Here is a 12,451-nt window from a genome sequence, read left to right as displayed (position 1 = left end):
TGGAGTCTCCTGTTTACTCGGGGTTTCGGGCGGGAGAATCTCAAGATGAGAAGATGCTTGGGGTTGGAGTCTCTGATTGTGTGCATAAGGTTTAGACTAGATTCCATAGTTACCTCATACACACTTACCCTTCTGATGCACAAAAAGACACGTGCATCATTTGTTTTCTAGAATGGTGGACAGATCTTTGCACGACTCTTGTCCAATGAGATTGCGAGATTTTCTCAACCTGTTTTATAATGACTACTGATGACATTTTAACTCGTCAAGTTCTGGATATATTTGTCTGCATGAATTATCACCTTGTGCTCAGTAAAATTGACAACTTTGAATTTGGCTGCCTATCCTGCATTTTGAAAAGACTGGACTATATTCATTAAATCTGCACAAAATCCGAAGAAAATATCAAACTTTGCCAATTTGAGACAGAAATATTAACTGAAATCTTCTGAAATTTGCTGCCAATAAATGTTCACTCATGAATTGCCTATCCTGCCTGAAGCATGTCATATTACAGACAGCAATAATCTTCTAGTGGTTTGACTATTTATTCAAGAACTCTAGGAGATACAGTGCACTCCCGATATAATGAACACAGTTACAACGAAATTCCGGTTGCAACAAAGTAAAAATTTAGGCCGCAACATTATTCGCTTGTTGTTTTTTATTGTGTATTTGTTCGATTACAACAGAACTTCGATATAACGAAAGGAAACTGTCTGTCCCGAGGACTTCATTATAACGGGAGTCCACTGTAGTAAAAGATGATTTACTGTCTGTCATGTGTTGGTTATTAGCTGTCCCATAGATTTGTTCACACTTTTTCTGATCTGTTGCCAGTATATTGCTGTTCAGTTTGGAACAAAAATTGTTGGATTGTAATGTTTGCTGCTCTGTTCAGTACGTGCCAACTTTTTTTGTGAGAGGCTCTTTGAAAACATAGAGCAGAGTTATTTCAGTTTTCTTTTGCTTTTTTTTTTTCTTGCCAATCTGTCGCTCTAATGTCATCACTTTTATAACTAAAACTTTTTTTTCCTATCCGAGGATTTCCCCTTCAAGATTCTCCTTTAAATAAAATGTATATGTGAAATCCTTCCCCTGCAGACCACAGCAAGAGCAAGGCTAAAAAGCACAAGAAGAAGACGAAGAAGAAGCGAAAGAGAACGGTAGGTACCACATATTTCTTTACTTATGTTCACCTGCATCATTCATTGGTTTTTGAGCATCACACAGTATGGCGATTCACTTGAGCAAGCAAGATTTCTTTCTGACAAGTCAGAATTCTTGCCTGAATATTTGCACTCTTACCCTGGAGAATCTGGCATTTCATGATGTGTTCAATTCCAGTAGACTGTACTGAGAAATGATGGGTCCTTGACAAAGAAGCTGTGGTGGTAGAATTAGTTGCCGGTGATATTTTGTGGTGTGTTTAACGCTGTGTTCTGCTTTCAATCTCTCCCCAGCCAACATCGGAGACAGGATCAGACAATGAGAAGGAGAGTGGAGAAATCTCCGTTCCTCACAAACCGACCAAGCCTTCCACTCCACCCGTATCGGTGGAGACCCCTAAGAAAGAAAAGGTAAGTCGTTCTGAAGGGGAAATAGCCAAGTTAATGTTTTTGGTGTTTTTTTTCTACTCGCTATTAAGTGTAATCAATAAATGAAGAGATTTGTAAGAAACCCATTTATGGCTATCAAAAAAGAAAAGGTAAGTGTCACTGTCTTATCGTACTTAACATTTTTTGAAAACTGATCCTTCCCGTCATTAGACTGAGATTCATAAGAAGTAAATCTAATGAAAAAGAGTGTTACAAAAATGAATGTCATGCTACACTTCTGACATAGAGAAAACTAAAATGTGAGAAAGATGTACAATTGCATATGGAGGGATTATTTTCTCATAAGCTTGAACAAGTACATCAGATTTTAAAATACAAATGCAGGAGTATGCTTTTTCATCAACAAAATTCCAAACTCCAGAGGTTGATCTTTGTCGGAGGCTGGAAAGAAGTTTAGTATATTCAAAGCTCTATACTTGGATTAATCATTTGATGATGATGATGACGTTGATGATGATGATGATGGTGGTGATGGTGATGATGATGATGATGATGATGGCTTCTCACTGGTTGCCATGCCAACAGACCGGCTGGGACACGTCGGACAGCGAACTGAGCGAGGGTGAACTGGAGAAGAGACGGAGGGCGCTGCTGGAACAGCTTGCGGAAAATCACTGACGAGGAGGAAGAGGAGGAGGAGGGTTTTATCATTCCCCAGAAAAAAATAACACAAGTACTCCAGCAGTTGGTAGCATCTAAGCGATGTGTAAATCATGTTGATGTAGTTGGCCAGGTTTAGCAACTGCCATACCCATTTCTCTCCCCCCACCCCCCCCCCCCCCGACACACTGCACACACACACACAAACACGAGCATACATAGTTGTATATGTATTCTCTTGTATATACACAAATAGACATGGGCAATACAGTACGGGGAGATACATGGTAAGACAGTTATATACCCATATTGCCCTTTGTGATGGCTTTATCCATTCTAATGTGAATGCAGCATTTGCCGATGAAAAGTCAACGCTTGTTCTGAATCTTTGCAAGTGCTTCCACAACTACTACTATTTGTTTGAGCTTCAGGAAAAAAACAACTGTCTAGAGATGTCACCTTGTGTATGTGTTTTTACCCCATGCTTGAATGAACAGTGGTATTCCATGGACTATGCCTGATGTAAAGTGAATTTGTTGTGGGAGTATTTTGTTTCTGATTCAAATGACTCATGGGTACAATGTACTTCTGCACAGTCTCTAGAAGTCCAATTACAAACAGGACTTTGATAAAATGTATGCAGACGTGCAAATTTCAGTCAGAAGAGTTTATCCTGGGCAGGGTGCCACAAAGCCATTTGCCCACCTGCCAAAGGCGACTGGCAATCACTGTCGGGCAAGGGATACAACCGGCACTTGTCTGTTGAAAGTATTGAGCTCTGGCCCAGATGCTTGTTAGGGCAAGTGGCAGAAATAATCTCTTCTTATGCCTTGTTTAGGCTCAAATCTTCAGCCCTGTACACCATGCATGCCCTGAACTATATACCTATGCTTGTGAAAAAAACCAGTGCTGCTCCCAAGCTCAGCTGAAGACTTCATATGGCAAGAGTATGAAAGGGGCAGGCAGCACAGAGTCTACATATTATGTCATGAGTGTCTACAAGATTTTGAAATGTTGAATGTGAAATGGTCTATTCTGGTAGCAGCCAAGAACCTGTTGAAATGGATAGCTGTCTTGTAACTGCTGGATAGGAAGATTGTAAAATGTCAGTCCAGTGAATGCAAATTTTCAATGGAATGTGTTCATTTTGCATGTACTTTAACCATGTTTCTGAGACCTTTCTCCTTCATATGCATGAAAGAATGTGAACTTGGTGTACCACGTATGTGATGAGCCCAGTGTGATATTTTTACATAATCAGCCTATTGGGTTTGTACATAACAATTCATATTGACCTTCTTAAAGGGAAATATTTTGAATTTCAGTTTTTGCAGCCAAGCTTGCTGCTGAATGATCTGAGACGGCTGCCGTACTGTCATGTGGGGAATGTGGTTGGCATAGCAATGAGCAATGTCTGAGGATGATGAAATGCGCAACAATTGATTCACACGACTCCTTCCTCTGATGTTTCTAAGTAGAAAGTGAGATGACGATTATGAATTTACCTATTAAAGCAGGGCTGCCAGCGTTCACAACATCAAAATGAAAGAGGTTTCAAAGAATCCATCAGGGAGGTATTTGCACTCGTGTACTTCATTCATCTCAGTTTGCTAAAATAATTCCCTCATTAGGGAGACATGTACAATTGTATATTCTCTTGGCAGGACATGAGACAAGATTTGTTAGTTTTCAGGGAGTCTCCTACAGAATTAGTGAGACTTGTCAAATCTGTCTTGTCAAGTCCTAATTCCGGGTTACTTGGAGTCAACAAATGTAGTCGTGAATAGCGCGACAGGTGATACGCTTGCAGTACCTGCCTGGTCTGTTGTGCTTGAACCCAATATCAATTCCTAAATGTTTGATGCAGTACTTTGCCCATGGTGGAATGAAAGCAAAGAATACTTACGGTAGTACCAAGCAGGGCAGTAAAATTTGTGGGGGAGATATTTTGTCATCCAGGGGTAAAGATAGACTCCAGACATAAATGCTGTTTCTTGTAGCAGTCGGTGTAGTATCAATGAGCTGATACAATGTCAATACAATGTCACAAATTCTTTCTTTTCCTTACCAGTCCCTAGGATGATTATGTTGGCCATGTGTAAAAAGTGCTTTGATATTAAAAACAGTTCAAAAAAGAATATCAGTGCTCCATAGCATTTTGAGATTTTGTTTTTGATCCATTTATTTTCTGTGTGAAAGACACGAGTGATGTGAAAAGAGGTGTGTAAACCACGGTTTGCATTGGTGTCTAGACAGTGCCTGTATTGAAGACTAAGTTGCTTAGAGTAAGAACGTTTGGAATATTTTCAAGCAAATCCTGGAATGTTTGAAAGCGCATAAAAACAAAACAACAACAACAACAACAACAACAACAACAAAAACGAAAACAAACGGCTGAATTAACTAGGGCAGTTATGGAGGTTGTACTATTTGAGTGCAAATCCATTAAGCAAATTGATTTGGAAAACTGATGCTGTTTTTAGACCTTTTTTCTCCCATCCCAGTTGCAGTGATTGTTCTTTGGAAGCTTTACAAGTGAAGACCAGATTTGTTTGTTTGTTTGTTTGTTTGTTTGTTTGTTTCTGTGTGTGTGTGTGTATAGGATTATGGGCGTATAAATATAAGATGGGCATGTTCGTCTGTGTCTATGTGCGTGTACATAGTGTTTTCGTGCGTGTATGTTTGTGCAGACGCATAAGGAGCACCATGCATTTTAGGCGGTTTTTAACTGCGTAAGTGGGAAGTCCATCATGTAGGGCGTCGTGTCAGATCTTTATTTTTGATAGCCTGTTCCCTTGCACTCGTTTCCTATATTCCACTCTCATACAAAATAATGACTCAAAATTTTTACAAGTATATATTACTGTATATCACCACTTCCACAGAATTCCATGACTCACAGTGACTACACACGGACACAAAAGCCGTACTACAAAGTTGTAACTTCCTTTTCAAAAACAACACACAATTGAATGACTCTCAGGGATCAAGGAGCACTTCGTAACTTATTGAGATGGATTTTATTCATAGTTTTCAGTGAAAACATCTCATGACATTCAGGAGAGGTGCTTTCATCTTTGCATTCATGCAATGCCCTCATATATAAATCTCTATTATCATAATTAGTCAATCTGACGATGCATGGCAATATATATAAAGATCCCAGACGTGTCATTGAATTTTTATCTTTTTTACATATTTAATAGCAATGAATATTTTCAAAAGACGGAAACAAAAATCAAATAAAAAAAACAAACAAACAACTCTTACTAACAAGGCCCATGACAGGATAACATAATTGATGTGGAGCGTCGACAGGCACGGAGAGATATTTCCTCCTTCGAATAAAATAAATTTATGAATGATAAGCATCTCACAATAAGACTTGACAGCAACATACAATATACATTGTAGGATGAAGCAGTCATTTTCTATTCTGCAGGATTTGTGCAAAGATCGCAAATGCAACCATACATATCTGTTGCGTATCACACCAGACAACTAAGCTCAAAGAATATTTGGTTCAAATATTTATTTGTTCCTCTAAGCTGCATTTTCCAGCCAAAATATAAATTGCAACATCACAGTTATGCTGAGGATTAAATGTTAATCCCTTCTCGATCTCCTACACTCCGGGCTTTCTTTCATCGAATAAATACAACCAATGGCAAATACGGGTAAACTTTTCTGTACAGAGACACACACATACACACATATAAGAAACTTAATATATATATCATCATCTGAAATGATTGAAGGCAATCTACACAAATCAGAATGCTAGATAAAAACAAAAACAAAAAGGGAAAAGAAAAAAAAAATGCATTTCCTTGTGAACATACCTTCTTTTTTTTTTAGCTTTTAGTTTTGATGAGTGGAATAAAGACTATTTGTAGCTTGCACAATGTTAACAGTACAGACAGCATTTCAGTGCCTAGACACACACATAAAGAACAACAAACAATCAAAAAACTAAGATAGACAAGATACATAACATCTTTGTTAGCAATAATTCAATATACACTAATATTACTAGCTGTAAAGTATTCTTTTACTGATTCCCATTAACCCCCCCCCCCCCTTCCCCCATACTTAACGGAATACCAAAGTGATGATGTCAAAGTTCTTTGATATAGTTGGGGTCAGAACCAGGTGTGAGCATGGTTAGCAGCAATAGTATTCACAGATATTTGGGCTGGGTTGGGTTACTGTAAAAGTAGATATTTTTGCGCAACTAATTTTTCGCACTCGGCCCGGTAAGAAGAGTTTCGCGTGTTTTTAATTCCGCAGAATCAAGACAGTAAGTACGAGAACATATGGCAAGCAAAAATATTCGCGTGCTTTTATTTTCGCGCTAGTTTCTCGTTGCGCGAAATGCGCGAAAATTTCAACACCGCGAAAATTTCCACTTTTACAGTATTTAGAACCAGTTTCCACGGTGATGAATGAAAATGACATCACACTTTGTACTCTATAAAGGGCTGAAACCTTAGATGTGAGAGGAGACACAAACAAAATAGATGGGATAAAATTTGACAGGAGGGGTTGCAGTGAGCCAAACAATACTGGCTGGGAATGCATGAAAATACATCAAAACGGATAATGGTAATCTTGACACCTGCCATTTCATTTCATAATTTACATGTTGCACTATATGTTTTCCTCCTCCCATAAGAACCTCTGCACAGCTGATCCTACCTCTCTCTGACAACAAAACATAAACACACACACACACACACACACACACAGGCACAAACAAACACTCACATTCACACACGCCTCTACGTTAGCGCCTTCTCAATTATGCATAAGATTATAATTTGTATGTCTGCATTATTTCTGATATTCCCCCAAGTAGCGACAACTCCAAATTACTTTTGAATATGTCTACATGTACCTCTCCTATTTTTGTTTTCCTATCATATCTGCAAGAACTAGGGCCTTCACATGTCCACTGCTATCTCCCAGAAGGTTTTGTCAGAAGTTGCTAAAGGAAAAGTTTTCCTTGTATGAAGATTTGAAACACAATATGTCTGTCAATATGACCAACAATATGATCCAAAGCATAATCATCATGGTGATAGTAATATGCCTCGACATAGGAACCTTCCAAGTACTGAATAAAAGAAGAAGAAGAAGAAAAAAAAAAAGCCAAAACACCAACCAAAGACAGACAAGAAAAAAAAATGTGCTAAAAAGCCAAAACAAAATATGCCACTATGCCGCAATGGATCAAATTCAACAACAAGCTGAAAGTACTGCTTTGAGTTTACATGTATTGTACAAACATCTTCCATGGGACACATGGTTAGTCCAATAGAAGAGAGACATGCATGCCTAAAACATGAGTAATACAATAGTTTACATCAAATACGCGAATCGGATTAAACACAGTTTTGCCTGGGCTCGTCCATAACTTGTAAGCCCACCTTATCATCAAATATCAAGATACTATCAATCACTTGTCATAGTTGAATACTTATCGTTCAATTAAATATCTATACACATACAGGCTGGGAAAAACAGATATACACATTTGCAAAATGCCAAGTACAATCGATATATGCATAGTTCATACTCAGAACAATATTACTCTTGAATTTCTCATACAAGTGCCCCTACCTAGGCTTTCAACATAACATATAGTTTGAAATGATATGTCTAACAATTCAAACTTATCTCTCTCTCTCTTTGTTGCAAATGAACATGAAGGTAAATAAATATATGAATCTCTTTCTACTTTCTCACTGCTTTCAAATGCAGATGCATTCCAGGCTCATCTTCACATTGCAGTGACTTGTAATTTGATATCAGAAAGGGCATTCATTAGGATAATGTATTCTTTATCCTTTGAAGACAGATACACTGGGATTATTTGTATCATATTATAAACTAGCAGATGATTATATTTACAACCGCATGGCTTAGAGATTCCTTCTTTGTTCTTTGTCTGATGTGAAACATAAAATTGCATAACAAGTCAAGCACCAGGAATAAAAAAAAAACCAAAAGAAAAACAAAAACAATACTCAAAATGTCTTCACAATCCTAAAAACTCCTGTAATTTATTATTTTGGACAATTGACCCTAATGGAATAGCTTGGTGCTTTTTATCTGGCACCACAAATTAAAAAAAAAAAAAAGAAGAAGAAGAAGAAAGAAGAAAAAAAAACCCAACAACAAAGCAGTAATGATGTCTCCAAAGCATACAGGGGCTTTTGCATAAACAAATAAAAACTGACACATACTTCATCATATTGCATTCATCAAACTACATTTGTGTCAGTTTGACTGATTCTATTCCAAACTGCTGTCAAATGATGAAGTCAAACACAAGTAACAGGAGTTGCTATAAACTTAGTTTTTCTTCTTTTTTCCGCCCACGCATTTAAGCTTGGGAAGAACTACAACTGTAAGTACATGTAGGTGTCAGATTTTCCAGTTTTTTATGTGAGCAAAACAATATAAGCTTCTTAGAGTCCCACTCCAAACAGACACACAAAACAAAGAAACCAAACAAACACACAGATGTATGATAACAGTTTGCCTTTGACGTAAAGCCACCAAAAGCAGAATGGAACAAACCTTCTACGAGTGCAGGAGATGTGATACACTTTTAGTTCATGCCGGTATTAAACACTCTAGACATGACATGAAAATATAAAAAAAAACAACAACAAAGAGGAGGAAAGAAATAAGGCAATAAGTTCAGTTCATTTGTTCAACTCCTTTAATAAATATTTCATTCTGAACCTAGCAGACCATTCACCATCAACCATACCCTGCCAAGAACTCTGCCTGTGTAGGTGACCCCCTCAAAATTGGAACTACTGGGCCTTCCAAATATAAAAACTACACAGAAATGAGCTAACAAAGTGTTTATCAAGGGAATGCTGGTAACGTGGCTCTGGAAAATGTTTAACACACATGCTGCTATAGCTCATGGCTTCGAAATACTGTGCATATATTAGGACATCTTGTCTGTGACCATTTATAGTTAGATATATTTTGGTCTATGTTTCACTTTCTCATTTGATATACAGTTTTTTAGTATACACTGGAAAGAAGTTGTAGGGTCAATACAAACTACTGATTTAGTGTCTACATTGTAAAATTACTGCTTCTATGAGCGCTGACTAATTCAATAAATGTAACTGTGTATATCCTGCCATAATCATGGAGGTTTATTTCGTAATGAAACACTAATACGGTATTTCAGGTCATTCGTGATTGGCCAACACGCACACGCAATTTGATCTCTTTGGAGCGAGGGCATCGCTGGTCCCCCTTCGTCACGCCTCGGGAAAACCCAATCCGCAGAGAAACGCAAGACAGCGGTCCTCGCTATTGCAGTCACATGATCATCTGCTACCCATAATGCATCAGGCTGGAGAAACAGGGCGTGTCTTCCAAAGAGGGCATCTGCTCCACTACCACACATCCTCTGGGGCACCGCCTCCTTCGAGGCCCGGATGAGCTCGAACACCATCTTTCAGAGATCTTGTGGCAAAGATGGAATTTTTTTTTTCCCCACACCTCCTTTCCCACAACATCACAGCCACTTTCGACGAGGCACATAGACGCGTATCCAGCCGATCTGTGCTGGTAGTTGAGAGAGGCAGGGCGGGGTCTCCGCGACGGGCCCAGCGAAAGAAGATGAGGAAGAGGGCGGTGGAAGGGAATGAAGTCTCTCCAGTCAGACTTCAGTCGATGCCAAAGGTGCTTGTCTCTTCCACAGCGATGACCAGTTTCTCCAGGAGCATGGCGTACGTCGGGTAGGCGGGCAGATCCAGCCGATTGAAGCAAGTGTGTGCCCTGTCAAATCAATGATGTAGATTGGGTAATGTTAGGTATGGTATACAATGTACTCTTCACACTAAATCTTTCTAAAGTAATCTAAAGTTCACTTGTTAATGAAAAGAGCAGATTCCTGCCACTTGTTACTGACAAATTTTGAAGGTAATATATTTCCCCTGCCTTTTGAATGTGATGAGTTTTTCTCATTATGCTGAAAAAATAAAAATATTTCTGCATTCAATCAATCCACGTATGGGTTTAGGCAGACAGTCACAGAGAGATAGATAGATAGATAAATAGACAGATAGATAGATAGATAGATAGATAGATAGATAGATAGATAGATAGATAGATAGATCTGAGTGCTTTACGCTAGCACGCTGTCGCATACACACACTGCAAACGCAAGCTCCTTGCTAGCGCGCTGTAGCATACTACACACACTGCAAATGCAAGCGTTTTACACGCGTGTGTGCCGGGCTCTCAGCGAGCGTGCAATGGACCAAATCGTATGGATCCAAAATTGCACAGTAAATGGAGCCACAATTGCACGGATGATGATGTCATAGTGAAATGGGCCAATTGATCAATGTCAAACAACCAATCAAATGACAAGGATCTCTCCGGGCGTTATTTAAAAAAATATATAGATATGTAGATAGATAGATAGATAGATAGACAGATAGATAAATAGATAGATAGACAGATATAAAGATGGACAGGAAGAATTAAGATAGATAGATAGATAGATAGATAGATAGATATAGTTACAGTGTAGATAGATAAGGAGAGATATTTATAGAGAGAGACAGAGAAAGAGAAAGGGGCTCTATGACCCACCTTGGTAGACTCGAGTTCTTCCCCCACTTCTCGATGCAGAACTTGCGCGGCCCGTTGCTGCCCCTCAGCGCCGCGAAGCCCTCGTAGGGGATGCTGGACGTCCCCGTAACGAACTGGAGCAGTCGCAGCCGCCTCTCGTTGTCGAAGCGCTCCACGGCCATCCAGAACCAGTTGATGACATGGTGTTTGTCATGGTAACCTAATGTGAGCAAGATCATCAACAGATGATGGGAGGCACATCACTATATTTGCGCTTCAAGACTTACATCAAATAGAAATATTACATACATATGTCCATACAATAAGTACTTAGTAGTACATAACTTTCATTGTGACACTGATGTCTGTCATTAAAAAAAAATGAGTTAGACACAACTTCATTCTCCTACACAGTCTGCTGAAAACTTTGCTCAAAACCACTGAAATTCTTTTACTTCCCAAACAATAAACAACAGAGAGGGCAGTATTCATCTTGGCTCTAATTCCTTCTCTTCAGTTTGCATCTAATACTCCTTACAATGTAAAACTGTAAAAGCGGAAATTTTTGCATGAGAAATTATTCACGCTCAGTCGGGTAAATGAGTGAATTGTGCCTGTTTTGAGTTCCATGGAATCAGAGAGATTAAATACTAACACACATATATATATATATATATATATATACACGCAAAAATATTTGCATACTTTAATTTTTGTGCTCATGTCACACAAAATGCACAAAAATTTACGCTTTTACAGCAATACACACATACTGCATGTCCAGTTCAGAAATTCTTCAAACATCTAATTACAGCATCTTGTGAGCCCATTCAACTATGTCTCGGTAGCAAGATCAGACTTGACAAAGAATACAACAATTATCAGACAATAAAAACAAAGAAAGCCTATTTCCCTGTTGCAAAGAAGGGAAAAAAAGAAGAAATGAACCAGAATATAGATTATGACTTTTTCAAAAAAAACTTTTAGCAAGAAAATTTTTGATGAAGTCTCAATAAATTATAATCACCTCCTCTGTACTCTGTGTTCTTCCTCCAATCAGCAACATCAATCTCAGCTGTTCCAGCAATCACTAACTCCAGCTCTCTTGCATCAAACACCGATACCAGTCTGGAATCAACGACCTGCGCAGGAAAGAGAAAAACATAGCAGATTTACAACCTACCATTATTACTAGTTTTTCTTCAACACAAACAATAACAACTCTACAAAATTTGACAATGTCTTTCAGTAGATTGCTCTTCTTTACTGTCAGCAATTACTCGTCACCCTTTCATTGCTTAAGCACTTCACAACTTCTAATTCTACAGCATTTCATTATAAAAATGTCTGGGTGTAGGGCCAGCCATACATCTTCACTACAGTACCACATTTTTCTGCATTCCTTAGGATTTGCTTATAATTGGGACAGTCCCTATTTTGACTAAAAACTTGTGTAAAATCTGAATTGATAACGTGGTGACTTCTGCACAGAAGCTCATTATTTGGATCCAAAATCTGCAACTGGGTCATGCAGCTACATCTCAGAACTACGCATTGACACATTGCCCCATTAAAGGACAAGTTCACCTTCATAAACATAAGGATTGAGAAAATGC

General features: G+C 38.5%; 2 protein-coding genes across 2 annotated transcripts in view; one reads left to right on the top strand and one right to left on the bottom strand.

Annotated features, from left to right (window-relative positions):
• Nucleotides 1-2,276, top strand: part of LOC139711809 (pre-mRNA-processing factor 40 homolog B-like) — a 41,038-nt gene extending 38,762 nt beyond the window's left edge. Inside the window, exons 23-25 of the mRNA XM_071623659.1 lie at nucleotides 1,105-1,166; nucleotides 1,464-1,580; nucleotides 2,145-2,276. Of these exons, the coding sequence (XP_071479760.1) occupies nucleotides 1,105-1,166; nucleotides 1,464-1,580; nucleotides 2,145-2,237 (272 nt within the window). The 3' untranslated portion in view covers nucleotides 2,238-2,276. The remainder of the gene's footprint in view (nucleotides 1-1,104; nucleotides 1,167-1,463; nucleotides 1,581-2,144) is intronic.
• Nucleotides 2,277-8,398: 6,122 nt separating this feature from the next.
• Nucleotides 8,399-12,451, bottom strand: part of LOC139711805 (E3 ubiquitin-protein ligase HECW2-like) — a gene marked incomplete at its 5' end in the record, with an annotated part of 60,658 nt that continues 56,605 nt past the window's right edge. Inside the window, 3 exons of the mRNA XM_071623657.1 lie at nucleotides 8,399-10,034; nucleotides 10,857-11,055; nucleotides 11,863-11,977. Coding sequence (XP_071479758.1) covers nucleotides 9,923-10,034; nucleotides 10,857-11,055; nucleotides 11,863-11,977 — 426 coding nt within the window. The remainder of the gene's footprint in view (nucleotides 10,035-10,856; nucleotides 11,056-11,862; nucleotides 11,978-12,451) is intronic.

The sequence above is a fragment of the Diadema antillarum genome, unplaced genomic scaffold, assembly GCF_040938485.1.
Source record: "Diadema antillarum isolate AM-2024a unplaced genomic scaffold, OU_Dant_1.0 seq00001705_RagTag, whole genome shotgun sequence".
Classification (NCBI taxonomy): domain Eukaryota; kingdom Metazoa; phylum Echinodermata; class Echinoidea; order Diadematoida; family Diadematidae; genus Diadema; species Diadema antillarum.
The sequence above is the reverse complement of the archived record's forward strand: the minus strand, read 5'-3'. Positions and strand labels throughout refer to the sequence as shown.